This window comes from Syngnathus floridae, chromosome 8 (assembly GCF_059516105.1).
Source record: "Syngnathus floridae isolate MCC-2025c chromosome 8, RoL_Sflo_1.0, whole genome shotgun sequence".
Taxonomy (NCBI): domain Eukaryota; kingdom Metazoa; phylum Chordata; class Actinopteri; order Syngnathiformes; family Syngnathidae; genus Syngnathus; species Syngnathus floridae.
The window spans coordinates 9,614,797-9,641,099 of record NC_142420.1 but is presented as its reverse complement, the minus strand read 5'-3'; the positions used below and the strand labels follow the sequence as shown (position 1 = coordinate 9,641,099).

The 26,303-nt window shown below is 41.4% G+C and overlaps 2 protein-coding genes across 8 annotated transcripts; one reads left to right on the top strand and one right to left on the bottom strand.

Annotated features, from left to right (window-relative positions):
* Positions 1-17,794, bottom strand: LOC148394436 (polyprenol dehydrogenase). Of its 3 annotated transcripts, none has more exons than XM_088383024.1 (7): positions 17,240-17,794; positions 10,739-10,846; positions 9,660-9,728; positions 5,760-5,861; positions 5,168-5,375; positions 4,881-5,088; positions 1-3,828 (listed from the first exon to the last, which is right to left on the bottom strand). In XM_088383024.1, the coding sequence occupies exons 2-7, from the start codon at positions 10,842-10,844 to the stop codon at positions 3,649-3,651; spliced, it is 873 nt and encodes a 290-aa protein (XP_088239150.1). In that variant the 5' UTR covers positions 10,845-10,846; positions 17,240-17,794; the 3' UTR covers positions 1-3,648. The 3 variants fall into 3 exon arrangements, with proteins under 3 accessions (XP_088239150.1, XP_088239149.1, XP_088239151.1); XM_088383023.1 differs by lacking the exon at positions 17,240-17,794 and adding an exon at positions 11,378-13,194; XM_088383025.1 differs by lacking the exons at positions 9,660-9,728; positions 10,739-10,846; positions 17,240-17,794 and adding an exon at positions 5,936-6,726.
* On the top strand, positions 17,749-26,225 carry znf148 (zinc finger protein 148). Of its 5 annotated transcripts, XM_088383022.1 has the most exons (8): positions 17,749-18,620; positions 19,957-20,301; positions 21,011-21,136; positions 21,231-21,354; positions 21,460-21,543; positions 21,624-21,742; positions 21,929-23,428; positions 24,520-26,225. In XM_088383022.1, the coding sequence occupies exons 2-8, from the start codon at positions 19,981-19,983 to the stop codon at positions 24,547-24,549; spliced, it is 2,304 nt and encodes a 767-aa protein (XP_088239148.1). In that variant the 5' UTR covers positions 17,749-18,620; positions 19,957-19,980; the 3' UTR covers positions 24,550-26,225. The 5 variants fall into 5 exon arrangements, with proteins under 5 accessions (XP_088239148.1, XP_088239147.1, XP_088239143.1 ...); XM_088383021.1 differs by having other exon boundaries at positions 19,963-20,301; positions 21,929-26,225; XM_088383017.1 differs by having other exon boundaries at positions 17,750-18,620; positions 21,929-26,225.
* Positions 26,226-26,303: the final 78 nt, after the last annotated feature.

Below are 26,303 nucleotides of genomic sequence, written 5' to 3'. Positions count from 1 at the left end.
GAAGCGTGACACCATGATATGTTTATTGAGAGGCTTTGGATAATAGAAAAGGTGGCGGCTACTGCTGGAATGTCACAAGCGTCGACAAAAAACATACGGAAAAAAAACATGGACTCCATTTTTGAGACACGCACGCAGGCACACACACACACACACACACACACACACACACACACACACACACACACACACACACACACACACACACCCTTAAAAGTTACAGCAATGCACAGGACAAGACGGTTTCACAGTTTGAACAAGTTCATTTCTACATTAAAAATTCACAGTTACCTAATTATGGGGAGAGGTTTACTTTTACAAGGCAACAAAAAAAGAGCTCAACAACAAAATCATGTTAAAAAAATAAAACCTTTTTTTTTGTTTTTTTCTTTTTTTTTTACACTTTTCATAAAATCAACAGGGGCCCAGATGGACTGAGTATTGACATTGGATTTGAGGAGGACAGCGTGCAAACATCCTGTGCACCAGATTGGACATCAAAGCTGAGAATGCAAGGAGATGTAAGATGGAGACACGAAATTCAGTTCATCTGGCTGCCCCACTTTGTATACAATAATATGTTCTCTCTATACACATTTATGATTTACACAACTTGAGCCGGGAACATTTAATATAAATGTAATTCCAGGTCAATCAGAAGAAGACTACAAAGAGCTTCTCCGGTCCGTTGCCTTCAGCGACAATTTGAAACGATGACGGACGAGTAAATTACACTTGGGACATGATCACAGACAGTCGACTTAAGCGTTTGCTGCTCTTTTTCATTTGGCCTTTGAAGTTCAACACCCACCCGACGTGTTTTGTCCGTGTCGAACACACTCGAGACGGCGCTGTGTGTTGCCTCCCGACAAGGTCATCCAATACTGACAACAACAAAAACAGAGCTTCGTAATCATCGTCTTTGGATAAAAACACCGACTGGAGTATGATTTTTTTTCCACACCAGATTTAGTTTACAAAACCTTGTATGCTTTTTCAAATAATGCTCAGGAACAAGCGCTATTGAAATGTGAAAGAGGATGGAGGTTTATTTGCTCCAGAGTGACCTAAGCATGTTTGTCCTGTTCCTTAGGCAGCCTCTTACATGAGCAGCCACACAATCAAACAAGCGAGCCCTCGAGTTACAACCTTCGCTTGCTTTCTGAGGCTGAGAAAATGAGGATAGGGAAACAATAAAAAAAAAGGCTGACAAGCTGAAAAATATACAGAATTGAAAAACAACAAGAATTATTCTGCCTGGGCCAATTCCAAAATGATGATGATGAAGTGTGCAACCTGCTATTTTGATAACGATCTATAATTTACGAGCGCAAAGCTGTGAAAACACCAGCATACCTGCAAAAAAAAAAAAAATCAATATGGATACCCATATCAGCTATGCTCTGTCATTCGAGGATAATCAAAGCCTAATTTAACGCTTGACCTAGGACATTGTCATTCAAACCCTCACACAAGCTTGAACTGAATAATGGAGAATGATTTCAGCATCACTAATATCTCCAGAAATATGATATGCGTTGTGCAGAAAGCTCTCCAAAATCCAGCCAATGTTTGTTTTTCATGCTGCTGCTGTGTCGAACTAAAAGGTCGTCTATTTAGCTCACATTCTACGAGATGCTTGTCTGAAAGATGTCACGAGCAGTAGTGGTGCCAGACAACGTTACTGTAAATAATTAAAACATGTTGTTGAACACCCAAACACACCATGGCCTAGATTCTGAAGAAGAATCTGTGAATGTGACATATATTTAAAATAATAATAAAAAAAAAGGTGTAGACAGATATATTGATATATTGGAAACAAAACAGAAAAAGATTTAGGCTGGTTTTCCACCCATCCTTGTTTGTGATCTACTATTTGGCGATTAGCTCCACATTGATCGTATTCTTTCACACATAACTGAACATAATTATGAATGGATATCATTACACACTCGTAGAGTGACGATCGTTTGGGAGATGAAATGTTCTATTTTCACAGTCGAAATGTTAGATCACAGTGGCTAACAACAGTTGTTTTTGTTTACTGTCTGTTTGATGAGAGAACTGTGCCTGGATGTTCTTCCAATGTTTATGAACGAATATGTGTGTGTGTTTGCGTGTGTGTGTGTGTATGAGCTTAGCTGATGGAGCTTGACTCTCCCCACCGGGAAATCTCACTCGCACAATGCACTCGGAGCAACGCCAAATGAAGATGTGGAAGTCGCAAGGAACCAATCACAGCTTGAATGTTGAACACCAAAAATTGCTTTTTTCCCTTGCTCTTCTTCGATCTGTAAGATCTCGCCATTTTTGTGCAAACCATCAACATAAACCGAAGGCAGAATTAAAGTTCATTGTGGAATAATGTATAAAGCACATGCACACAGATACTGATTCTGTAAAACGGATTAACACAGGTCACAAAGGAAAATGGGGGCAGACTCAAGCGGCCATTGTTTCACGTTCTCGTCTATTTTTGTCTCGGCATAAATCCTGGTTTTGGAAAATGGTGTTTTCCTAAAACAAATCCAATACCTTTTTTTTAGAAGAGGGAAGGGTAAAATACCCTACTATTCTATATTTAATTTCAGTGCAGTGTTGTTTTTGCCATAATCTTCTGGAGACAAATACTTATTCGTCGTAGTTACGTAGTTTTGTCACTCACAGAAAATGGGTCAATATGACAAGTTTGACGAAACTCAGAAGTCCTTGCCTGTTCCACACATTATAGCTGCTAACACACATAATGGAAAGCTAATGAATCGACGACAAAGCTAACTTTAGCCCGAAGCTAGCTTAAAGTTCATTTGCGGCAGGTGTCATGCAGAAAACTTGAATCTTATGAAACATATTCCAAGAACGTCGAAAGAACATCTGTTGGCTACGTTAGTGCAAAAATTCACACCCGTCTCGTCAGTTCGTCAACAAAGCGCCATGTTTAGCTCGACACCGTTTTGTTGACGCCATTTTAAAAAAAGGGCCGTCAATGGAACCGTTTTGCCATCCTTGACGAAAACAACACTGTTGAAGTGCAAATAGCAAATGCCATGAGTTGTTAATGAAGGTCATTTGTTGTTTATTTTTAAAACACACCTAATTGCCTGACAAGAAGAAGAGAACGTGAACACTCAGAAGTGGCCATTTCAAGACAACAAATGCACTAAAAAGCAAAGTGCTCCAAGTCATCACGAGATGACCCAAGATGATGACATCACTTGGCGCCTCCGTATTGACGGCGCTTTAGAGAAATCCAGAGTGCGTGCTACACTTTGATTGACATTTTTGAACAGTGGGCCAAAACCTACTTTCTAAAAGCTGGTTGTTTTTTGCTTAGAATTACATTAGTGAGCTGCAGAAGCATTAGGAAGAATTCATTAACCTCCTCATTGACCAGGAGAGCGCTGTTAAGGCAGGCTGCTGTGGACCGATGGCGATGGCCTAGCATGTACGTGTAATGTTTGCTAGCTCACAATGGGGAAAAAGTTCCGTTCATTGTAGCCCTTCTTTGGCGGGAGTAAAGAAAAAATTTGGTGTTTTCACCCCCAAACAGCCAGTCATAGTTTCCAGTCCAGAGTGAGATTGTCAACAAAAATCGCAACGATTAAATATAAAGAAGCTGATTGGCACAATTAAATACAGTTTGAGTTACTGTGGAACCAGAAAGTTGTGGCTGGTTTCCCACAAGAGCTGCTGAATCTGGGGGTCAAATGTCAGTGGGGTAGTCACGTCTCTGCGTCCATTGGCCCAGTAGCCTCCTCCGCATTCGCCTTCCAGTGCTGGTGACAGAGCAGCGTACAAGACGGTGGCAGCACCCTCAGTAGGAGTCTGTGGGAATGAAAATATACAGAGAGCCTCGATTTACAATTCGTCCGAATAAAATTGGTTTATGTTTTGTACGACGTAGTGGTATTTCCATAGACACGTAAAATTGGGGTGTTTTGGGAGGAGGCTTGGAATGGATTAATGGCTTTCAATTCATTGTAGTGGGGAATATTGATTTGACATACAAATAAATTGAGTTACAAGCATGGCCGCAGAACAAATTAAAATCATAAGTCAAAGTTTACATCAAACTGTAAACATGTTATTTGTTAGGAAGAGAGGCAGAGGTATTGTTTGATTTTAAAGTAATGATAAAGTGATTAGTATTTAACCATCATTCAAATTCTCAGCTCCTTTTTCGCTCACTATTTTTTTTTAGTTGGGGTAGCTTGAGAACCTAATTATTCATATTTTCTATCCGGAGATTAAGTCCGTTTGTGTGTGACAATCATTTATTGAAATGCTTGAAACTAAATTAATCTTGCATTACACCAGGGCAAACCGTAAAAACTTTTGTTTTTTTCATACATATCACTCTGTGCTTAGTTGAATGTTGTGGCATGTTAACACTACTGTGGGGACTTTTCCTCAGGTTGATTATAATATTACAAACAAAAACAGCTTCTTGGTTGCATCGTTGTTATACTTGTTAAATCTTTCCGTTTGAGATGTAAGATGTTGTGACAGGAAAGAAAAACTGTTTGTGCATTGCAATGTTGGCCGTGAATGGTGAGTGTGTGTTAGCGTGTTAACAACTGGCATGCATGAGTGTGTGTGATTAATGTGTTTGTGTATGTGGGGCAGAACCACCCCAAAGGTTGTGCTCACAGGCAAGTCCCCGTGACAATTGCAGTTTGAATTCAAACACGCACACAAGTCTCCTTACATTAAATCCCGAGAACAGTAACAGTAGCTCGTGGCCTCAGCTTCAAGCTACGCAAGGATCGTTTTCAAATTTAACGCAACGTCAACACCCTTGATTTTTAGAAGCACTTTGTTTTTCTGTGATGGGCTCACTTTGTGTATTTGTATTAGTATGCATGCAGGTGACCTACCCTGAAAAGCAAGCGGGCCACAACACCATGTGCCAGGCGCAGGGGCGTCCAGAGGTGGCGGTAGAGAGACGTAGCGACCACGCCAGGGTCGATGGCGCACGAACTGACGGGGAAACCTCCCTGCTCCAGCTCCCGATGGAGGTGGGAGCTAAATAAAAGCTGCGCCAGCTTACTGTGACAATAAGCGGCGTGGGCTGAGTAGCACTGTCTGCTGAGCAAGAACGCTGTCAGACATTTGACACGGGTCTCTGCTTGTTCGTGTGTGTGCTAATCGAGTGAGAACCTACCTGCTATTCAAGTCATCCAGTCGGATCTCGCCATTGCGGTGTGCAGAGGAGGAGACGTTGACCACCCTTGAGAAGTTGTCAGATTTGCCGCTGAGCTTTAATGTGTCCAAGAGCAGCAAGGTCAATAGGAAGTGGCCCAGATAGTTCACACCAAAGTGCACTTCGAATCCATTCTCGGTACAACTCTCGGGAACTAGCATGACACCCGCTACACATGCAAAACAAACGTATTAGGAAATGAATATACTTATATACTTATATAGTTACTGTATTTTCCGCACTATAAGGCGCACCTAAAAACCTCCAATTTTGTTATAAGCCGACAGTGCGCCTTATAATCAGGTGCGCCTTATATATGGACCAATATTGAGCCACTACAGCAGCCGTGTCCAAAGTCTGGCCCGCGGGCCAAATGTATATACCTTATATGTGGACAATGTTTTAAAATGGGCCATTATAATCTGGTGCGCCTTATTTATGGACAAAGTTTTAAAATGGGCCATTCATTGAAGGTGCGCCTTATAATCCGGTGCGCTTTATAGTGCGGAAAATACGGTACACTGAATTGCAGATGTCCATAACCGACACTTACCATTGTTGACCAAAATATTGAGTGGTAAATCGCGTTCCTTGAAGCTCTGGACAAACTGACGGATAGACTGCAGAGATGCTAGGTCCAGTTTTTTAAACTCCACTAGAGAGAAAACACACACACAGAAAGAGACGCACGTACATGAGAGCCATTGCAAACGGATTATTTCCACTAACCATTTAGCCGGTAAGACATCAAAGAGTTTTCATCATCTTTTCCAGCCGCCTGTTGTTGCATGGCCACTTTACATTGAAACCTAATTCCTGTTTCTATCATAGTGTGAAACGCTATTAGATGAGGTTTAAGGTATGACAGGGCATGGGACAAGAGCTATAGAAAACAGATGAATGGATTAAATCGAAAGGCCAAAATCGGACATACACAAACATATAAAAACGAAGAACCAGTTTTCAAAACATCGAGAGCAAATATGTCTGTGTGAGTGTGTGTGCACGTGTGTGTCCCATCTGTCAGCGCTCCCCTGTCTCCTTCATTGGCCTCCCCAAGGACCCCTGTCAAGAAAAGCCAGTCATATCGAGAGAGCCCAATGGGAGCAAAATGGCATCGATTGGACGGTTCTTGCTGGTGTCAGGCTGCTTTTAATTCCTTTCTAGATCTTCTCTAAGCCTCGGCTTCCTCTACGCTGCAGTCGAACACTCTGCTTTTTTTTTTTTTTTTAAAGGAATAATTTTGAACTGACAACGGTACTGCTTTTGAATATAAAAATCTCTTCGGCCCTATTCAACCACGCCGGTACATATAAACTGCGGTGAGCAGATGTCCTCTTGTCCTCAATAAAAAAAAAATTCTTTCACATCTAAAATGTGATTATTCTTCCAATTGCACAATTAGCCTAATAAATTAGCAAAGCTTGATATCAACAGGAACTTTAATTTGCATTTTTGTTGATATTGTTCCAAGAAGACCAAAGCTAACTTCAAATTATTTTATTTTACCAGTTTTGATGACACACAAAGAAAAAAAAATCATTAAAGCACAGCAATTCACCAATGACTCATGGCTAGATGAAAACTAGCCTCGCTTTCATGTTCTTGCTGACTCAGCATCTCCTAATCTTTCTCTCTTCAAAAGAAAAAAAAAATACAATTACTCCATTGGTTATCTCGAAGCTTTATTATTTGATGACCGTGTGGAACAGCTATCTAGTTCGATAATGACCGTGTCTTTTTGGCGGGGGGGGATTTTCACGCTCGTTTGGACATTTTGTGAACATTTTGAGTGCAACTTTCACTTCATCGTTGTTGACGTAGATCTTAGAGCTCAATGTTTTCCCGAGACTACTTGTGCTACATTTTGAGTAGTTTCAAAAATTATACTGCATTGAAAAAAAAAAAAAGCACCTTTTCCCTTAGCCGTTATAGATTACATTTTGTGACTATGTACTGTGACTAAATGGGGGTAAAAAATATAACCACTTTGAAACGTGACAGAATTTCTTGACAATTACAAATTGGAATAGGCAAAGCAAGACAATCAGGGATGTTACAGATGACTTGAGTTGATATCAGCATGCTGATGTCTCCCCGAGATAAACTCATCAATCTGCGACTCGGTCTCACAAATAGCACAGCTTACAAAATAAATTACATTTTTCCCGATTTCTCAAAGATGGAATGTATAAAATGCAGAAAGAAATACATGAGATTATTGCAACCATTTGCTTTGATTTTATCAATATTTCTTTTTGAAACATTGTCGCAAGGTCAGTGATGGACAGCAAACTTGAAGTTATATTTTGTTTTTACAAGCTCAGCTGTTTTTTGACACAGCCTGCCAGGAATATCTGGACACATCCAGAGTAAACTACCCTGAACAGCCGCTAATTAACATGAAAGTTGGCTTCCAGCAGCACCTTATTAGACTTCAATTTATGTCTTTCATCTTCCTGCACCTGTCAAATATCTTCAACGCAAGATGAAATAATTTTCTCAGATCGACGGGGGGAAAAAAGATGATGGACGACGGCGCCTGTGTCACTTAGCATAAATCCACCTGGCTACAAAATGCATCTTGTGACCCGGTTGTGGCCGTAGTAAATATGATTAAGCTGGATTACATATAAAGCTGATATTAAAATGTGCCACCCTGTAAACACATCACATTTGTCCTCCCGCTCACCACAATCTCATTTTACATTCAAAACACATATTTTGTGTTTAATAGTGTGCCTGGTCTCTCACGCCACCAAATATTGAGATATAATATTGATCCTTATAATTCAACAGTGCCAACAGGAAAAGGAACAATGAACTCGCCCCTTTGAGAGCCCCTCTAAAAATTCAGACAAGGAAGTAAATGGTTTCACTTGGAGATGTCTGATAAACAACGCGGAGATAGTGAAGAATATTACATCTGGGCCCCGTGCCAGCATTCACTCCTCCACTGGCTGTTATTATTCAGCTGATGTAGCAGACAGGAGGCGGGCGGCGTGACGGTCAATGCCCGGTTTGCCGTGTTAATGCAATGACACTTTCCTAAATCAAGACCGGTTGTGTCTTTCAGCTGCAATTATTTGCTTGCAAGAACAGCCATCTTTTATTTGGAATGCAAGTGATTCCATTAAATGGATTACAGGCAAACCTTTTAAGTCCACTGTTGAGTATTTTGGAATGAGAATATTTTTCATCACGATAATACAAATAACAAATTGAAACTTTTTACCAAATGTAAAAATATTTTGAGTTGTCAGAACTCGCTCGTAGCAGTCATCTACGATGCTCATTGAACTGTGCTTATGCTAAGAGACATTATTTGTCACACAGAAACACACACACACACACACACTTACATGTGCACTGGTTTTCTCTCTTCACATTTTTTTAATCCAAGCTTTTGGTTTGAGGGGGATTGTGTAACTTTCAAGTGCAGCGTGACTAAAGTTAGTGGACAGACAGAGCTCCCTGTGGCAAATATGCATAAGTACCTCCTCATATCTGTGTCTAGCCTGTATTTGTGTGTCTGAATAATCAAAACTAAATTGCTACGTTTTTTTTTTTCATGTGAACCAAAGGTGACACTGGGTTATTCATTCAAAAAATTGGAAAATTGACCTGCTGGACTATTTGGAGTGAAAATGTTAGCATTTAGCAATATTTGCATTATTGAAGGCTAATTAGACCCTTTTATGACTTACAATAAAAAACTGCAGTTCTCAATTTCAAAAAGCTTGACACACAAATTTGCACGTAAATTGTTGTTAAACAACACTCACAGAAGCAGATCCTGTTTTTCATGTGCGGGTCTGTGCTCAAAACTACAAACGCAAAAATAGCTTTGCCTCTTAAAGAGATGAAGGATCATATCAAATTGATTTAATCAAGGCCAATATATTTGGTGCAAATACCAGGAAGCGTGCCAAAGGGAGTTTGGACAGAGATGTTAAGTGCACCGCCGCACATACTAATGAGAATCCATTACCGGTTCATTCAACCACAAACATACACACATTTTCATTCAGTGCACAAGCATCTGGCAGCAGTCACCCCCTTGTCCCTAATGCCTCAGTGCCTGCCAATTACAAAAGAAGTGATCAATCCCGCCGCAGCCTCGTTCAAGGAAATCGACTTCAATGACACGAGCGACATTAGTTGCCGACGCTGAGCTTGACAGCCACTGACGGGCAAGTAGGACTGTTGCCAACCACTCTTCAGCCGCTTTTGGATTTTTGTGTGCTATCTGCTGAGGGCACCACCAAGAAATAGAAATATTTAGGAAAATGCTCGGAATGGAAACCAGAATCCATTGAATAAATGTTCCCGCCATTTTTGAATGTGTGCCGCAATGTTGAAATTTTGTGAAATTTCAATGAAATGTACAAACACCAATGGGAAAGCTCTTAAGTGTTCCCATTTTTATTCACAGACATTCGCACACGTTCACCTTTAGCCTCGTTGTACTCTTTCTGGATCCTTCTGATGGATGCCAGACCTTGTTGTTCATCCCTGCAAGCTGAGAAAAAAAGGACACAAATTAACAAAAGATAGATTTTTTTTTTTCTGCCAAGAAATTGGTGATTAGCTTTGGGAAAAAAAAAAAAAAAAAGCAAGCAATTCAAGACTACCTGCGGAGCTCTGATGAGCTCTAATAGTTCAATAACTCCTAATTGGATCAAAATGAGTTGAAGAGTTCTGTGAGCAATATCTCTCGAAAGTTTCCAAAATGAACTCTATTTGGTAGAGCAATGTGGAAAAAAAAAATGTCTGACATTATTCCGATAGTTCCACTGCTTAAACTATCAGGCAGGGACTAAGCGTTTTCTCAAAAAGCGTTCTGAAGATTATATTTGTCATAAAAGGAGGATTTACTGTGCGGTTGTTGAATTATACTGCATTGGTTTTGCCTCATAAATGCAAAAGTGAGAGGATGTTGAGCATCCCGAGGTTGATGCTTGTGCACGCTTACTTTCCCAGCACGAAGGAGGTCATTTCTCATTGCTTGCAAGGATTGTTTCATTTGCGAAAATAGACCCCTATTTCCAAAGTCAATGTGTACATTACTGGTTGAAAGCGAAAACACTCACACAGCAGCTTGAATCTTCACAAATTCCAATCAAGTCACATGATTGGAATTTGTTTTGGCGAGATTAGATTTGCGTGTGTGTGTGTGTGTGCGTGCGTGCGTGTGTGTGTGTGTGTGTGTGTGTGACAAAACCATAGGCTACACAAATGCACCTTTATTCTGAATTAATTCTATTGACTTTGCAGTAAATACAATTTGAATGACTAAAGCTGAGCCTTATTTTGTTTTCAAGCTTGTGATTGGAATGAAGAACGTAGTATTAACCTTGAAGTAAAGAGATATGAGGCCTAACAAAATCTTTACAAAAATTAAAACTATAAAATGAAATATAAAATATATAATATAAAATAAAAAAATATCTGAAGGCGCTCTGTTTTTATCCAGTTATCTGCTGTACTCATGCTGTTTACATGGCAGCAAAGTGGAATATGATACCGTACCTATGATAACATGTACCCCCAGTTTGGACATGTGGCGGGCAACCTCATAGCCGATTCCCCTGCCTCCTCCCGTCACTATGGCAACCTTGCCATCTTGCCTGGGCATCACTGGCAGAGGCAGAAGAGGACACATGGTTATCAGATGGAATGTCACGAGATAAGGATGACATCATTTGGAGGAGATTTTAAAGCCATGTGAGGTGACTGTTAAATATGTGGTTGTTGAAATATTCATCCATGCATTTTTTTCATCGTTATCGTAAACTGGAGCTTGTAGTTGACTTTGGACGATATGCGCGTACCAAATTGGTTGCGTTAGTATCGTACGAACGTGTCGTAAGAGTGAAGCTAATACGTAATAACTATAAACTCTGCTGATTGGCTGATAAATAACTGACTGCAACCAATGGGCGTCTTATGCGTTATTTCAAACCAACCTGCATTATGAAAACAGGCCATTTAAACTTTGGCCGGAGTGACAACAAAAGCAGACGAGGCCACGTTGACAGCAATAAGAAATGTTACACCTTTCCCCTAAATTTGGGATAAATACTGCAGTAAAAAAAATTAATTGAACCATATACGGCTGGAACCGGTAGCGAGCTGTCAAACACGAACCAGCAGCAAGACTGAACCAACCTGGCAACTTGAAACGCTTGCTGAACAGCTGAATCACAAGAACCTTCAAGCCGAGCAGGTACAGCTTGATAGCTGACACCAAACGAAATATTATAGAAGAGATCATTATATCGGTTGTTTTGATCGAGCCGTGCACGGTACAAATCGTAGTTAGCTTGCAGAGGGAGAGAGAGAAAGAAGAGCGGCTACGAATACGAGCGAGTGTGTGGGACGCGTTCCAATATGAAGTTGGCAACCTCTCGCGTCCTTCCTCGCTTCCTTCCTCTCAATAATAACACGAAGACGCATTTTTAAGCTACAATATTTCATTTTAGGGCCATGAGAAGACTAGCTCAACTGTGAACTAATCTAACATTTTTTAAGTGTGTTTCCTTCTTCCTTTGAATAATTTTCCACCCAAAATCATATTCTTGCTCTGTACGTTCTTTTAGTACTTTTTATTTCCTTACTTTGCCTTTAAATGACTTAGTCTTCAATATGAGCTTTAAAACTAATAGACACCACATTGAGTCATTTTAAACATATAATAACTAATCTGAGCTATCACGGTGCATGATCACATAATGTACTTTAGTGTGCAGGATCTCTGCAGCTCTGCAAATGTTCAGTGATTTAAGTGCAAATTAATGGTGCCCGTGGTTTAAAGTAATATAAAGAATCCGTAGGTACACGGATGGAGTGAGCATATGATGAAAGACACTCAGCATTGTGGCAGGAGTGCACACACTGTCCAATGAGTCTCCCCCTATACATCCATCATGTTGCTTTTGTCATCTCACTGACAATCATATTGCCCCCTGCCAGAGAGAGCACATGTGATGGAAGTAGCGGAGCGACCTGTTTGAGCCGTCGTTTCTCAAGATGTGCTCGAAGCATGTCTCTGCAGCAGGGCCGCGTGTCTCATCAGAGCTAGATTACAGAGTCGACAATAAATAAATAAATAGAAATCTAGCATTTGACTAAAAGGTGGACAAGCCATGCATGACAAGCTACAAAATGAAGATAGACTGGTAGGGAAAATAAAATTCAACTATTCCATGTAAGATATAAATCTAGGTCAGTGCTTTTGACGGCGTCAGAAAATAGCACAAAAGTTTACTTCACCTTGGCAGAGGTCCGCAATCATTTTCAAATTACCCCCACAAAATGCTAAAAATCTTGTTAGCGTGCCATCATGAATGTTAAATTTGAACGTCAACACTGTCAGAAACACTGGAGGGCAGAGCGCTTGGCGCAAAAGGAGACAAAATAAGAGCATCATTACAGTCATCGGGAAGAATATGAAGCAAATGAATGCAGAGCCGCATTAGCGCAAATGTGAACGGACAACCTACTGCCGGGCGAGATTGTGATTGGCGTGCCCAACAGGAGCCACCTGAATTATCACGCCACTCAAAGTAGGCCAGCCAAAATGGCCTCTCAAGGACATGTTTTTTTTTTTTTTTGTTCCAGCATCCTTTCACTTTTTTTCTTCTCAGTATGATTGATTTGTCTCACCCGCTATCCATTAACTCTGATGCCCATGACATGGTTTCAATAATTATTCGACTTGAGTAGCAAGAGATTGTGTCACCACCACCACACGCTTGGACAAAATGCTCATTTTTTGCCTCTACACGTGTCGCTGTTAATGCGAGCTGAGTGGATGTGTGTGCTCTGTTTATTTGTGAGTCTTTGCTCTGCCACAGCCTGAGAGGTTGAAGGTCAGCGAGGCGAGCCGGCCTGCTATTGTTTAAAGGAAATTGCATCTCACGCATGACTGTGGGATGATTATTTGGGATGATGGGACGTCAAGGATACAGCTCTCCATATACGCACCCCCCCTCCCACACACACATAAATACTTGTAGAAATAGGACATGACAAGGATGGTGTGTGATGTACACAATATGTGAACAGCATCAAAATAGCTTCAACAGTCACCTAGTTTTCATGACAACCACTGGCTGGCTCCAAATTCCAACTCATCTCATTTTGTAAATTGAGGCTCATAGTAGCGCCGTTGGATATGATGATGGAGTGTTTTTGTGTTTAAAAAAAAAAAAAAGATTCTCAATTCTCAACCAAAATGGCCCTGTGGTTTTCATGGGCATAATAGTCAGTTGATGAATTATTAATGAATTGATTGTTAAAAATATGTGTTGAATTGATGGTGGTTAATTAATGACTTGCAGTACTTGGCTGCAACCAGCAGAGGCGCTGTTTGTTCTACTTGAACTAGTTTGAGGTCAGTTGATCTGGTCTTATTTGCACATTTCATTGCAGATACCCAGAGGTTATGGCAGTCTGGGTTTTTTTTTTTTTCGCAGCAGTTCCTCACGGGGACAAAGTCAGACTCTCAAGAGAGGGACTCACAGCTCAGACACTAACAAGACAGCACATAAGCACGCAGAGACCTCCGCAGGGATTGCCACAATTTATAGTCTGAAGAGGGGGCAGAGCGTGACTGCGTGTTTTTTTGCAACAGGTGGCATGACTGTATTTCGCCGGTGGGCATGAAAATCCCACATCTCTTATTTGTCAGATAGCAAGTCAAATCTAACTGTGCTACTGGAGGAAAGAAAACGTCTCATCTATGTTCATGCTTTTTGAGAGCTTGTCCTAAACCCGCAGCAGATTGACAGTGTTCCTAATGTTGTGACCAGCCATATCTAGTAGGAAGTATTCAGGACATGAATTCCGATGAGTTTAAATGTGAAGTCATGAATGTAAATAATGTGCATGTTTCTATTTGGAAGGAAGTCACATTGCATGGAGTAGCTTCTTGAAACAAGCACGCCTGTAGCTATTTTACATGTGTCAGTAGATGCATACATGAATGAATGTGTTGTGTGTGTGTGTTTGCTCTTGTGTGTACTCATCATCTTAATCCCAGCACAGTTTTTTCCCTACTTTGTCTTCAGGGAGTGGGAGACTTTTCATTAGTAGATGTAGAATAAGGAGCAGTGGGAGGGATAGTTGCTGGCTCCAATTAAGTCTGTCATTAACTTACACATTCATAATCTTTCTCTCACACTCGTTCGCCTTTAAAAGATTTTGTTAGCGTGTAACAAAATAGAGCAATTTTCTCTCCCTTTCTGTCTTTTTTTTTTCACATCTTGGACTTCAGGCAGAAAAAGCCTTCGAGGTGCTGTGTGCACGCTCTGCTTCCTTGGCATCCGGCCCTTCACCGCCCCCTCCGTTTAACCTGGTCATCCAGTCACACAAACACAGACAACAGGCCGCCATGTGACTCAAAAGGGAAATAGAAGAAAATACATTCAAGAATCTGATTCAGATGATTCATAATAGTTGACTCAAATATGGGGTCATTTGTTAAATCGAGCTTCCATTATTGTTTAGAATAAAAAAAATGATTACACACCTCTGTGTGCAGATTCTTAACACAGTAAAAATGTCAAACAACTATTTTACAGCGTGTCCTATCAAAGGCTAATTGTGACTCTTCTCAAATCCCTGTGTGAATAATAAGAGCGATTCCCAATTCAAGGTGGGGGAGCCTCCGAATGAAATGAATAACAAAAACAAAGTGTTAATGAGACAGGAAATGTATTTGCATAGAAGATGATTAAGATGTCTCATTATAAGACGGCTTAAAGTGTTCCCACAGGAAGTCGGTGCAGATGATGAGCAAGTATGCATCACTGCCTTTTTAAAAGAAGCAATAGTGGCGGCGGGTTGGGTCGGTGGATGGGGGCGGGCGGTATTTGGAAGTGTGATGTTTCAAAACATGTTCAATTAGGACTCTGGATGTAGATTTGTGTGCGGGATGTATGTCCGCCAATATGGATGGCTACCTGGCCAGAGGGGTGTCGGATGTGATTTAAATGTGAAGTGGTGTTTTCTTCCCAGTGAGCTCTAAAATGCTATTAATGTAGCGGTTTAGCCTGAAGGGACTCCATCATGTTGAGTGTATCACATTGGGATGTGCTTGCATGGGTGTGTACACTTGAAAGTGAAAAAATGAAGGAGGTGCTTGTGTGTGTGTTTTTTTGTGTGTGTACGGACACAGAAGACATGTGTCACCTCAGCTTCAGTGGCATCCAGCGAAACTGACATAACGCTCCCGAAGCGGCCCTATCAGAGATGGACTTTACATAACGGCTGAGTCACTGGCAATCTATTTTTATGGCTTTGAGGTGTGCGTGCTTCAGGACAACTATCTTCCTGAAAGCCAATTTGAGTTGAGGGTGATGACATGTTTTGTGACATTGGCTTCGCCCGGCCTCCTCGGACTTTTGCGAGAATTTCAATTTGTGTCCCACTTGGGATAACCGTTGATCGAAAAGAATCACGTCCATATTTGTGACGGCCATATTGATTATATTGAACTGGCAGGACTAAATCAGTCGGCTTTATTTAAAAGACGCTTTTTTTTTTTTTGGGCTGTGTATCATCATAGCCGGCCAGAATAGCAACTTCCTGCCGCTTCAATAATTCACCTTCAATCTTACATATTTTATGACTTCAATCTTGATTGAATTTGAGCTCTATCAAGGTGTATCAACGTTGGGATGTTCTGACTTTTTTGTGTTGGGGGAGGGGAGGAGCTCTGTGAATCATATACTATAATTGGATAAATCATGTGTACAATGCAAATTCAAATTCACACAATTAATTGTGTCGGTCATCCGGACAAACACAACAATATTGTTATTTTAACACACACACTTTGAACCGGTGGAGACTGAGCTGCCATTTAATGTCCACACTATGTGTGTGTTTGAGAGAAAGTTGAAAAGTAGCACAGGTTAGTTGCGACGCCAGCGGTCGTTTTATATTCTGGTCGAATTGGACATCTGCACTTGGGCTCCTCATGTATTTTAAAATACCACAGTGGTGGCGCCGCAGTTTCAAATCTTCAACTCTCACTTTATTTGTGAGCTGCACTGCTGTTTATTGCCTCCAGGCTGTTTAAAGGGGGAATAGTGATGAGGAAACGCGCAGACAGGTGTCAAAACTGCAGGCAGCTTCTATCACGTTGCCATCTTTTCATCTGCACGTGTGTCATATCTCGGAGACTTACAGGAGCATAAAAAGATGACGTCTGAAATGAGCTCGCAATTTGTACGGCATGCGAAGCTTCCTGTTGTAGAAGCCGCATGCCCTTGACGTGTCCTTCGCAGCCTCCACTTTGGAATCTATGCAAATGTACAAATGATCTGGATTTGAAGCCTCTCCGGAGCGACATGTGAGAATGTCAATCACATTTCAGCCTCCGCATTTAACAGTTTTATGGGTCATGTGACAATACGCATGCTGGCACTGGGGTCATATTACTGTGGCTGTAATATGGAAACGTCTTCCATAAAGCATTAGATGGATGTGGGCAGAGAACATCTTAATTACGTAGGATTGGATGACAAGGGGATTTAATTGCATGATGGAATATTCATGATATGGACTTGGGAGACATATTTTAAGAAATATTCCAAAGAAGAGGACCTAAATAGAGATAATCCGGTTAGGTGGGATGTCTTCTGCAGAGCAAGATGAACTGAGCATGAACTAATGGTGCATCCGAGAGGGGCTGGGAGGCAATATTGTCAAAGCAAGGTAAACATTGCTGGTTCCTGACCTTAAGAGACTCGCGTGCTTCCTTACCGCAATGTCACTGGCGGTCATTGCACGACCCGAAGCACGCCTTGACCGCGCATCCCGGTGACACCACTTCCACTATTCCCGTTACTAATGAGGCGGTGGATGTTGCGCGCAAGTTTAGAGGGGGGGAGGGGGGTAATTTCGGGAGGGCAAAGGGCTCGAGGTGCCAGGTGGTTAATTTACGCACAGCGCGCACCCACCTTGACACGCAACTTAAAACCAAGAAACACACAAATGAGAAAACGGGCAAAACGCACTCACAGGGTGACCCCGGGCTCCTCCATTTGCGAATTCCCTTCCGTCTTTTTCTTCTCTTGTTGTTTGATTTTTAAAATAAAGGAATCCTCAAATGCCGTGGTCGCAGTCCACGTCCCTGCAAATGTACCAGAGGATCACGTAGAGGATGAGGAGTATGGCGAAGATGAAGAGTGCGACTAGGATGGCCTTGGTCACCGGAGAGATGATCGACTGCATGTCAGGAGCAGAAGCCGGGGCAGGAGCTGCGTGGCTCTCCGCGTCCCTTCCGTCCTCAGTCTGTTGTCTCCCCCGCTCTCCTCCTCCTCCTCTCCGGTGGCAACTGTTGAGGAAGACGGAGCCCCGGGCTACACGCACGCACAGGCGCGACGCAGGAGATCCACTCAGCGAGTCAAGCGTGGTAGGGGCTTCCCCTCACTAAAGGCTGCACAAGGGGGGTGGGGGGTGTTGATGAGTGGGTGGGCTGTCTGTCCCCGCTTCCACTCTCGCGTCGGTGGGAAGAGACGAGATGAGACGCGTGGAACGCGGTGACAGCTTACAATCACAGCCGGGGAGGAGAGAGACTGCCTGTGAGCAGCGGATGGGGGCTTACATCCAAAAAGATAAGTTACTTCTCCACATGAGGGGCTGGACAAGTGTTCGTGCGCGCGCCGAGCTGCTGCAAACAGGTTGATTAGGATTCCTCGTGGCGCGCGTGTGCGCCATATTCATAACAGCACTCACACTGCCACAACGCGGGGTTGCCTACATCTGCATTGTACAGATGTCTAAAAACATAACTTACTGTTCACATTTGTGCTTTTTATATTTGCGGTTGTTGCTGCGTTGAACTGCATTGCACCAAACTTTGGAGCGTTTGTAACATTTTGGCTACCTGTTAGGGCGTCAAAAATATGCGCAGTAGTGATGCACACTACAACAGCACAGAAATAAACATACTGTTAAAGTGTTTGTCTTTCTGCATGATATTTAGGGCATCTTTAATGTTACACACCTTAAAGCTGCTCAAAAACAACCCAATTTTAGTTTAAAAAATTAACAACTCGGGAAGTTGGGTCTTTCCTTGGTTGTTTTGCTAAAAAAAAACCATTTTTTCTAAGAAATAATCCCCCCCCAAAGTTTTTTTTTCCAAAATTTTAACTTGTATACATATTTTTGTGCGAATATTACAGAATACTACAAACAAACAAGTTAGAGATGTGTTTAACTAAAGAGCAACAGCTCACATTGTTCAGTACACTAACACATACTAGCCACCTGGTGGCGACAAATACATATTTTCAGGTGTTCGTGAAACGTGAGATATCTGATTATTCCGCACACTGAGTACACTTGAGTCCTGCAAGGCAATCATGACAGCTACTCGGGCTTAAAGGGCGAGTTGCAGGTAAGAAGAGATTTTGAATATCATTTTATGTGCCAACTGAGACTTGCGGTGTCGTGTGAGCTTCAGTGAGCTAGCTAGTTATCGAGTTTTACTAACCGATTACTGTCTATGGGGCCTATTGAGCGAAGTGAGCTAGGAAAGGTAAGGTGCTACTAGCGCTGCAGTGAAGCGCACCTCTTACATATTTGGTCAGTAATTCTAGCGGATGTTGTTGAATGTGCGTTACAAACACGCCGATTTTAGAGGTCATTTGTCGCATGTGGCGAGAAACAACGCAAGTGGTTATATGCACCGCTGACATTAAACAAGCTGCAACTTGCTAGAAGCCTAGCCAGCTCCCCTCTAGCAGGCCGGGTTATTTTCCACAACATCAGTGAGCATTTTCCGGGCACACTTTCAAAATAAAATCTACATGGTGATGTACTTGATAGAAAAGCAACCTTTGATATTACATTTGAATTAATGTGCCTCTATTTACTGTAACAAAATTGTGTTGTAATATTTAATGATTCAAAATAATGTTTTTTTTCTCACTTTAAGTCGTCAGATAACTTTAATCTTGAAATTTACTCCGTGTTTCCGAGTGGGTGTTCTAAACTTTACAGCATTGACATGCATAGCTAACTAGCCATTTAGCAACCAGATCACCCGAGCCCACTTTACATCAACAATACAGAGGTTGGAAACACTCATGCAAACAAGCAGTGCCGAGTTTCCAGTTGCTATTCTGTCACCCAAGTATGTCTTTACTCGATGCATTACTGTCAAACGTCAAGGAAGAATCCCGATGAGCTAATTTAGCAAACGCTAACGGTTCAACATTAATGGCTCGCAAGTGGTGTCTCATTTTAGAAACGTCAAAACAAGTGGAATGTTGAAATTACTAAGTGTCTAACCAACGTGTGTTGTCAGCGCTTCTAAAAACATGCAAATCATCACTTACTTGTACAGAATGCTCAAATGTTTTATTCAATCCATGTTTGCATAACTTATGTAATATTGTGGCCTTGCATATTGTATTTTTAATGAGTTGCAAGAACAGAATTTTACAATTTCAGTGAGACAAAGTAGTTCTTGTCTTATTCCGGTGTGGAGAACATTTCTCAGGTTTAATGCCGAGCTGACCTGTTACACAAGTTTCTACTAGTTTTAGGATGGATACTAGTTTTGAGATTCTGAGTTTGTGTGGAGTTTGCATGATTGCTTTCAAACAAATCGGCAATACCTGACCCTAATGAGGACAAGTTCTATAGCAAATGGATGGATGCATCAACATCATCAGTGCAAATATTTAACTTTTATTCTAACAGTTATCTAATGTCTCCTGTTTTTACAGAGTCAGTAAGCTACTCTATGTAAGATGAACACTGAGGACAAGTTGGAGGGCATGCTGTTTAAGTGCAGCAGTAGCGGGATAGACGGCGGCGGCAGAGTCGGGCTGGTGATGACGCTCGGGGAACGATCTCTGGCAGACCACCCGTTGTTGGCGGAAGATAATGACGACGAGGATGAGGATGAAAACTTGACCGTGAGCTCCCTGGTGACTCACGACCTGGTACCTCCCGAGCAGCTGATGATGCAGGAAATGTCCAAGAATAGTGGAGGAGATGATGAAGATGGAGGAGGAGAGGTGGGGGTGCACTTCCCCTTGAAGCTCACCCATAAGTTGCCCTGCTTGCCTGTGAGTTCATGCCGATTCAAAGCGTCGGTGTGTCAGTTATATACAGCACTGTGCAAAAGTCTTATTTATTTATTATTATTTTCTTAGACTATTTATAGTCGTTGGGGAGCGTGAAATATTCTTCCTGGGAAAAGCAAAAAGAGAAGCACTGGTTTAGATTCAAAGCATTTCATTTTATTTACTGAGCTCCAGAAATAGACTACCAACAAGCAACTTGTAGTCAAAAAAGGAGACTGCATAAAATCCCAGGCTGCCATAGTGAATGTTGTGAAAGAGAAAGAGAGAGGCCTTAGTCCCCCAAGTATGTTCAGAACCAGCACTGGTATTGTTATGGCACATTCTTCATGATAACTAATGGTGAGTAACACAAAAGCTAAAGGCAATAGGGGGAGGAAAAAAAAAAAAAGTCAAGTTGTGTTCTCTAGCTGCACTGCAGTTCTATTAGACATTCCCAGTATCTAAAAATATTCACATTGATCCCCATGTGACCCCATCTTGTAAATTTAATTACAGAAGTCAGGAGAATGTGTGTGTACCGCGCATAGGTTCTGTAAAAATATTAGCAATGTTAAGCGCAGCTTCTGCAGGGGCTTGAATGAACCATGAGAACTTGCTCTCTTGTAAGGCATCTTCGTGATTGGTTAATTATCATCACATTGGTTTAGGTCAAGCTGAATGTCCTCTCTTGTCTATGCTCCTTCTGTTACAGCTGAGCATTAAGCAAGAATTAAAATTGACTGAGCATCCACTACAGATGAAGAAGGACAAAAAAGTAGTCAAGGACCTGGTTGTGTGTCCCAAGAAGAAGAAAAGGAAACAGCGTTCACCAGCAAAGGTAGAAAAGTCAACAGCTCTCTCTTAGCCATGTATGTTTGATGGTAGACTGAAACGTCTACTGATATATTTTCTGCGTCATTTTGCCGTTACAGATTCTTAGCATTAATGAGGACGGTTCATTTGGCATCCAAAGCCCCAAGTGCCATGTTTGTAATCATTGTAATGCGGCGTTCAGAACCAACTACCATCTACAGAGGCATGTCTTCATTCACACAGGTATTTATATATTAACAAAAATAATCAACGTGCAATTAAAACAAATGCATATGAAATTCCATTTAAACTCTTGCTATGTATTATTATTATTTTTTTTAATTATAGGCGAGAAACCATTTCAGTGTAGCCAGTGTGACATGCGCTTCATTCAGAAATACCTTCTCCAGAGACATGAAAAAATCCACACCGGTGAGTGGTCCAACCCAAAGATCGTATTTGACCATAGCGACGTCCCCCTTTTTTTTTTTTAAGTATATAATTATTTTTAGGCGAGAAGCCTTTCCGCTGCGATGAGTGCGGTATGAAGTTCATCCAGAAGTATCACATGGAGAGACACAAACGGACACACAGCGGGGAGAAGCCTTACCAATGCGACTACTGTCACCAGGTTACTTTTTTTGGCTGCTTTCATGTGGTGTATGTTAAGAGTTTAATACAAAAGAGGTTGCGGATCAGATTTCTGTATGTCCTCGAATAGCGAGCTCCCCTCAAATAGAAATTGCTTGAAGTTTAATCATCCTTTAATTTTAGCTGCAGTTCAATGTTGTTGTTGTTTTTTTTTCTTCATCCACAGTACTTCTCCAGAACCGACCGTGTTTTAAAGCACAGAAGAATGTGCCACGAAAACCGAGAACGAAAGAGCAACAAGGCTGCCAATAAAAGTGGAGCGCTGCACGAAGCAGATGCCTTGAGCCCCTTTCTCACCAAAGAGTGCGCCTTACCCAAGAAGAAGCGACAAAAGTGCTCCGAAAACAAATCCGACAGTTCGTGCTCGTCCACCAGTGGCCAAGCAGAAGATCTCACGGCCACCGTTAAAGAAACTGAAGTGAAAGAGGAGGAGAGACTCACTAAAAGTGAAGCTCTGCCTCTTTTTGCCGTGTCCTCCAAAGTCAAACACGAGTATGTGATCGGGGAATACTCAGTGGAGCTTCCGGAAGAAACCACCAGCCAACATCGAGAGCAAGACTTATCCCCCGAGGAGGCGTCGACCCCTAAACTAGTCTTGAAGAAGGTCTCCAAGAGGAGATTCAAACAGTCTGGCGAACAAGCTCCTTGCTTGGCTACTCTGTCCTCATTTGAGGAAAACAACAAAGTCACACATTATACCTTTGAAATCGTGGACAAGCAAAGCCTTCTCGATGAAGTGACCACTACGGAAGCAGTGGAAACTCCGACAAAGCCTGCGGCCAGCAGCACAAACTACGACGACGCCATGCAGTTCCTCAAGAAGAAACGCTACCTTCACGCGGCCAACAACACTCGCGATTACGGCCTGAACGCGAGCGGCATCTCCTCTCAGCCCACCGTAACCCAAACGGTGGTGTCGGCGGTCATCGACGAAACGGTCCCCGCCACCATTCTGGAACCTCAGCCCATTAACGCCGAGATTAAGTCTATTCATGATAGGAACGTGTTGCCCGATGAGGTTCTTCAGACTCTGTTGGACCACTACTCCAACAAAGCCAACGGCCAGTCGGAAATTTCCTTCAGCGTGGCCGATACTGAGGTGACCTCAAGCATATCTATTAATTCCTCAGACGTTTCGGACGGCAGCCCTGCCGAGAGCCTCGGCGTCGCCAGCGCTCAGACTCAGCCATCGAGCGAGAAGGCCAGCCTCTTGCAAGAATATTCCAAATTTCTCCAGCAGGCGTTGGAGAGGACCAGTCAGAACGACAGCTACCTGACGAGCCAGAGCCTCAGCTTGGTGACGGAAAACCCAACCTTAGCCGGGCAGCCGCTGTTCTCCACCGAGAAACAGTTTCCGTCGCCTAGTAGGTTCAAATCGGGGACCAGTTCCCCGTTGAGATCCACCATGGAGAAACCTCACTTTGGACTTCTGGTGGGGGACTCTCAGCACTCATTTTCATTTTCGGGCGATGAAACCACTCCCCCTTCCACGGTGTCCCCCTCTGATGAGGACTTCCTGGAACAGGTGTCACCTCCCAAAAAGACGGACTCCTCCCCAGCAACACTGCAGACCTTTCAGATTAGCGCTTTCGATCCAAACTTCAAGTCTCATTTCCAGACCTCGAGATCTGGTACCTCGTCACAGTTCACAGGCGCCAACGGACAAGTAAGTCTGCGATCGCACGGCACAGACTTCACCGAGTTTCCTTTAGTGAGAGTCACTGAGAGCAGGTCCCAATTGAACTCCTCCCCAGACGTTTCATCAAGCGAAACTTTTGGTTGAAGAAAAGTGTGGTGCGATCATGACATTAATAATTTCTGCAGCACTTTATCCCATTTCACCTGCTTTGCCAAAGCACATCTCATTGCATTTCTATTCTTTCTTTAGGCCTTTTGATAAAAAAAAAAAAAAAATGGACAAAAAATATTTTAATGTGGTAATTGAGCTCTTGTCATACTGGTAATTGTGATAAAATTGGCAGTGCCCCTTTAAAAATGTTTTAATTTGCATTGAGAGATTACAGTGATAAATACAGAAATACGGACCGGCAGATGTGGAGTAAAAGTATTTTGACTGGAAAATACGTCCGAACGTACTTGTGATTTTATTCACACATATTTGTTGATAAAATTGGCAGCGCCCTTTTAAAAATGTTATAATTTGCATTGAGAGATTAGGTGATAAATACAGAAGCATGGATCTGCCGATGTGGAGTAAAAGTATTTTGACTGAATTCATTTGTGAAAACATTTGAACGTATTTAAGTACATTTAAACTTATTTGCAAATGTGTTTGAACGTACTGGTACTTGTAGGCTAAATGCTACATGTAGCATTTTTAACATTATACCACAAGGTGGTATTGTGGCATAAAAAAAGTAAAAATAAATTAAAAAAGTAAAAAAAACTTTTTTAGTAGTTAGTACATTTGGAAATTAAGTAAACATGATTGATTCGTAATGTTATGTTTTATTTTATCTGCATTTGTTTGTAGCATTCAGCCTAAGTATTTGTCAATCAAAATATTTTTACTCTACAATTGTTACTCCACGCTGCTGTAGATCAAACCTTAATAAGACAGTTAAAAAAAATGCCATATTGGTATACATATTTATGTTTTTGTCACTTTTGCTTACACACACACCAGTTTTGGTTTTTGCTGTTGGCTACCTCCCCTAGTTGATCATTGATCAAAAAAGTGAAGGTAAAAAAAAAAAAAAATTGAAATCTTTTTTTTTTTTTTTTTTCTAAATCCAGCTGTACAACTGCTCACTTGTTGCCTCCTGAGACGACGCCATCACTATAATACTGTCAACGATGTTGCCACTTGAATCTTGTTGCATTTTTTGGGGGGCAAGTGAAAACACAAGCCCGCCCACAAAAATTAGATGTGCCCACACTTCCCTAGAAGAAATTTGTAGTGAAATGACTTAATAAGATTGTGCTGGACGTCTGCACAATTTTGCACATTTTTCACTACAGAAAGAATGTAGTACTTTGTATCACAGTGTGGAAAAATCCTGTACTAATTGAAAAAATGTTTTTGCATTAAATCTTTGAAACAAAGACGATTCGTCTGTTTGGGGAAACAACCATGTGATGGAAGTGCCCCCCTATGACAAATTATACAAATAAAGAATAGTGATGTTATAACATAAAAAACTCTTTTTAGAGCAGACTTTTCCGAAACCATATGCTTTTAAATTTAATGTTTGAGTGACCCCCCCCCCCCTCCTCCTCTTTTCCCCCCTGTCAAATCACTGCTGAGGGGTTTCAAAGTGATGCTTAAGGTGCTATTGTGTTAAACACTGACCTTTTAGGCCATCACAATAAGTTCCATTGACAATCAGGGACAGGCGGCACCAATAATCATCAAATAATGTATTTTTTCCTTTTACATTCCCTTTTTATATATGTAGATCCTGTAAATACATTGTATATTTTTGAGTTCCGATGAGTACCCTTATAGCTGTGTGTTTTGTGCAAAACTATTGTTTCTCTCGAGAAGCATAAGATTTTTTTTAATTTTTTTTTGCCACATTGAGTAGATTTGACAATAAATCGGTTTCCTTATAAGATTTGTATATAAAGGATGTAATCAGTGATATCGAAGAAAGTCTTTTCTGTATAGTGTGTTGGTGACAGGTTAAGGTGAATTTAGATGGTTATGCTTGTAATTTAATGCAGTGGATCGGACATCTCGATGACTTTTCCTGAACTCTCCCCCCCCTCCCCCAAAAGACACGTCACTAAAATTTGCTTGAAATTTTCCGGTTGTAAATGGCCTTTGTAAATCACTTTTAAGCACAATGATGACCTGAATAATTCTTGTACTTGCTAAAAAAAAAAAAAAAAAAAAAAGAAGATGAATCATTTATGGACAATTTTGAGTTCAATTAAGCAAATAAAAATGTGGTTGAGTTTTATGAGTTAAAATGGCAGCACTATATTTTTGTTTTTTTCCCCCTCCCAATTTTTGGCCATAAGTGTCCTTGTATAAGCTAGTGAAAATTACCAGTTCTGTATGGAAAAACATCTGGGTTATGTCTTTCTAACTGAAAAAAAATATATAAATATATATATACAGTATACTATTTTTGAACCATGAAATTTAAGGCACTGATATGTATGGTACATCATAAGCACTCACTATACACTCAGTCGTCTCTGTAAAAGTGGTTTGTGTCATCTTATTTCAATGTGAATCTCAGCCTGACATCTTCTCATAACTTCACTGTGGGAAGGAGTCAATGAAAAAGGTTTATCTGCATGGTCACAAAGTTGTCGGAGCAAGCGAACCCGTTTGACAAATGGGGTGAGGCTTTAAATGTAGCGGATTAATTTCAATCGCGTAAGCCCATATTGTTAGAATTCTGCAATATATGATGATTTGTAAACAATCTGATTCAGTTTTCTTGATTGTTGTGTCATGTCCACATGAATAAAATGTTTCCCAAAAAATACATTGGAATTTTGGGCTTTGGCTTTGTTTTGTTTTTTTTGTATTTTTTTAGTGTCTGATGATTAGTTTTCCATTGCCT

Coding starts and splice junctions, on each gene's coding strand:
- LOC148394436 (XM_088383023.1), bottom strand. CDS start 11,483: ATGATCTCTTCTATAATATTTCGTTTGGTGTCAGCTATCAAGCTGTAC. Junction 9,729..10,738: donor GGGGGTACATGTTATCATAG/GTACGGTATCAT, acceptor TTTTTTTCTCAG/CTTGCAGGGATGAACAACAA. Junction 5,089..5,167: donor CTGGATGACTTGAATAGCAG/GTAGGTTCTCAC, acceptor CTTGCTCAGCAG/ACAGTGCTACTCAGCCCACG.
- znf148 (XM_088383021.1), top strand. CDS start 19,981: ATGAACACTGAGGACAAGTTGGAGGGCATGCTGTTTAAGTGCAGCAGT. Junction 21,544..21,623: donor ACATGAAAAAATCCACACCG/GTGAGTGGTCCA, acceptor AATTATTTTTAG/GCGAGAAGCCTTTCCGCTGC. Junction 21,743..21,928: donor AATGCGACTACTGTCACCAG/GTTACTTTTTTT, acceptor CTTCATCCACAG/TACTTCTCCAGAACCGACCG.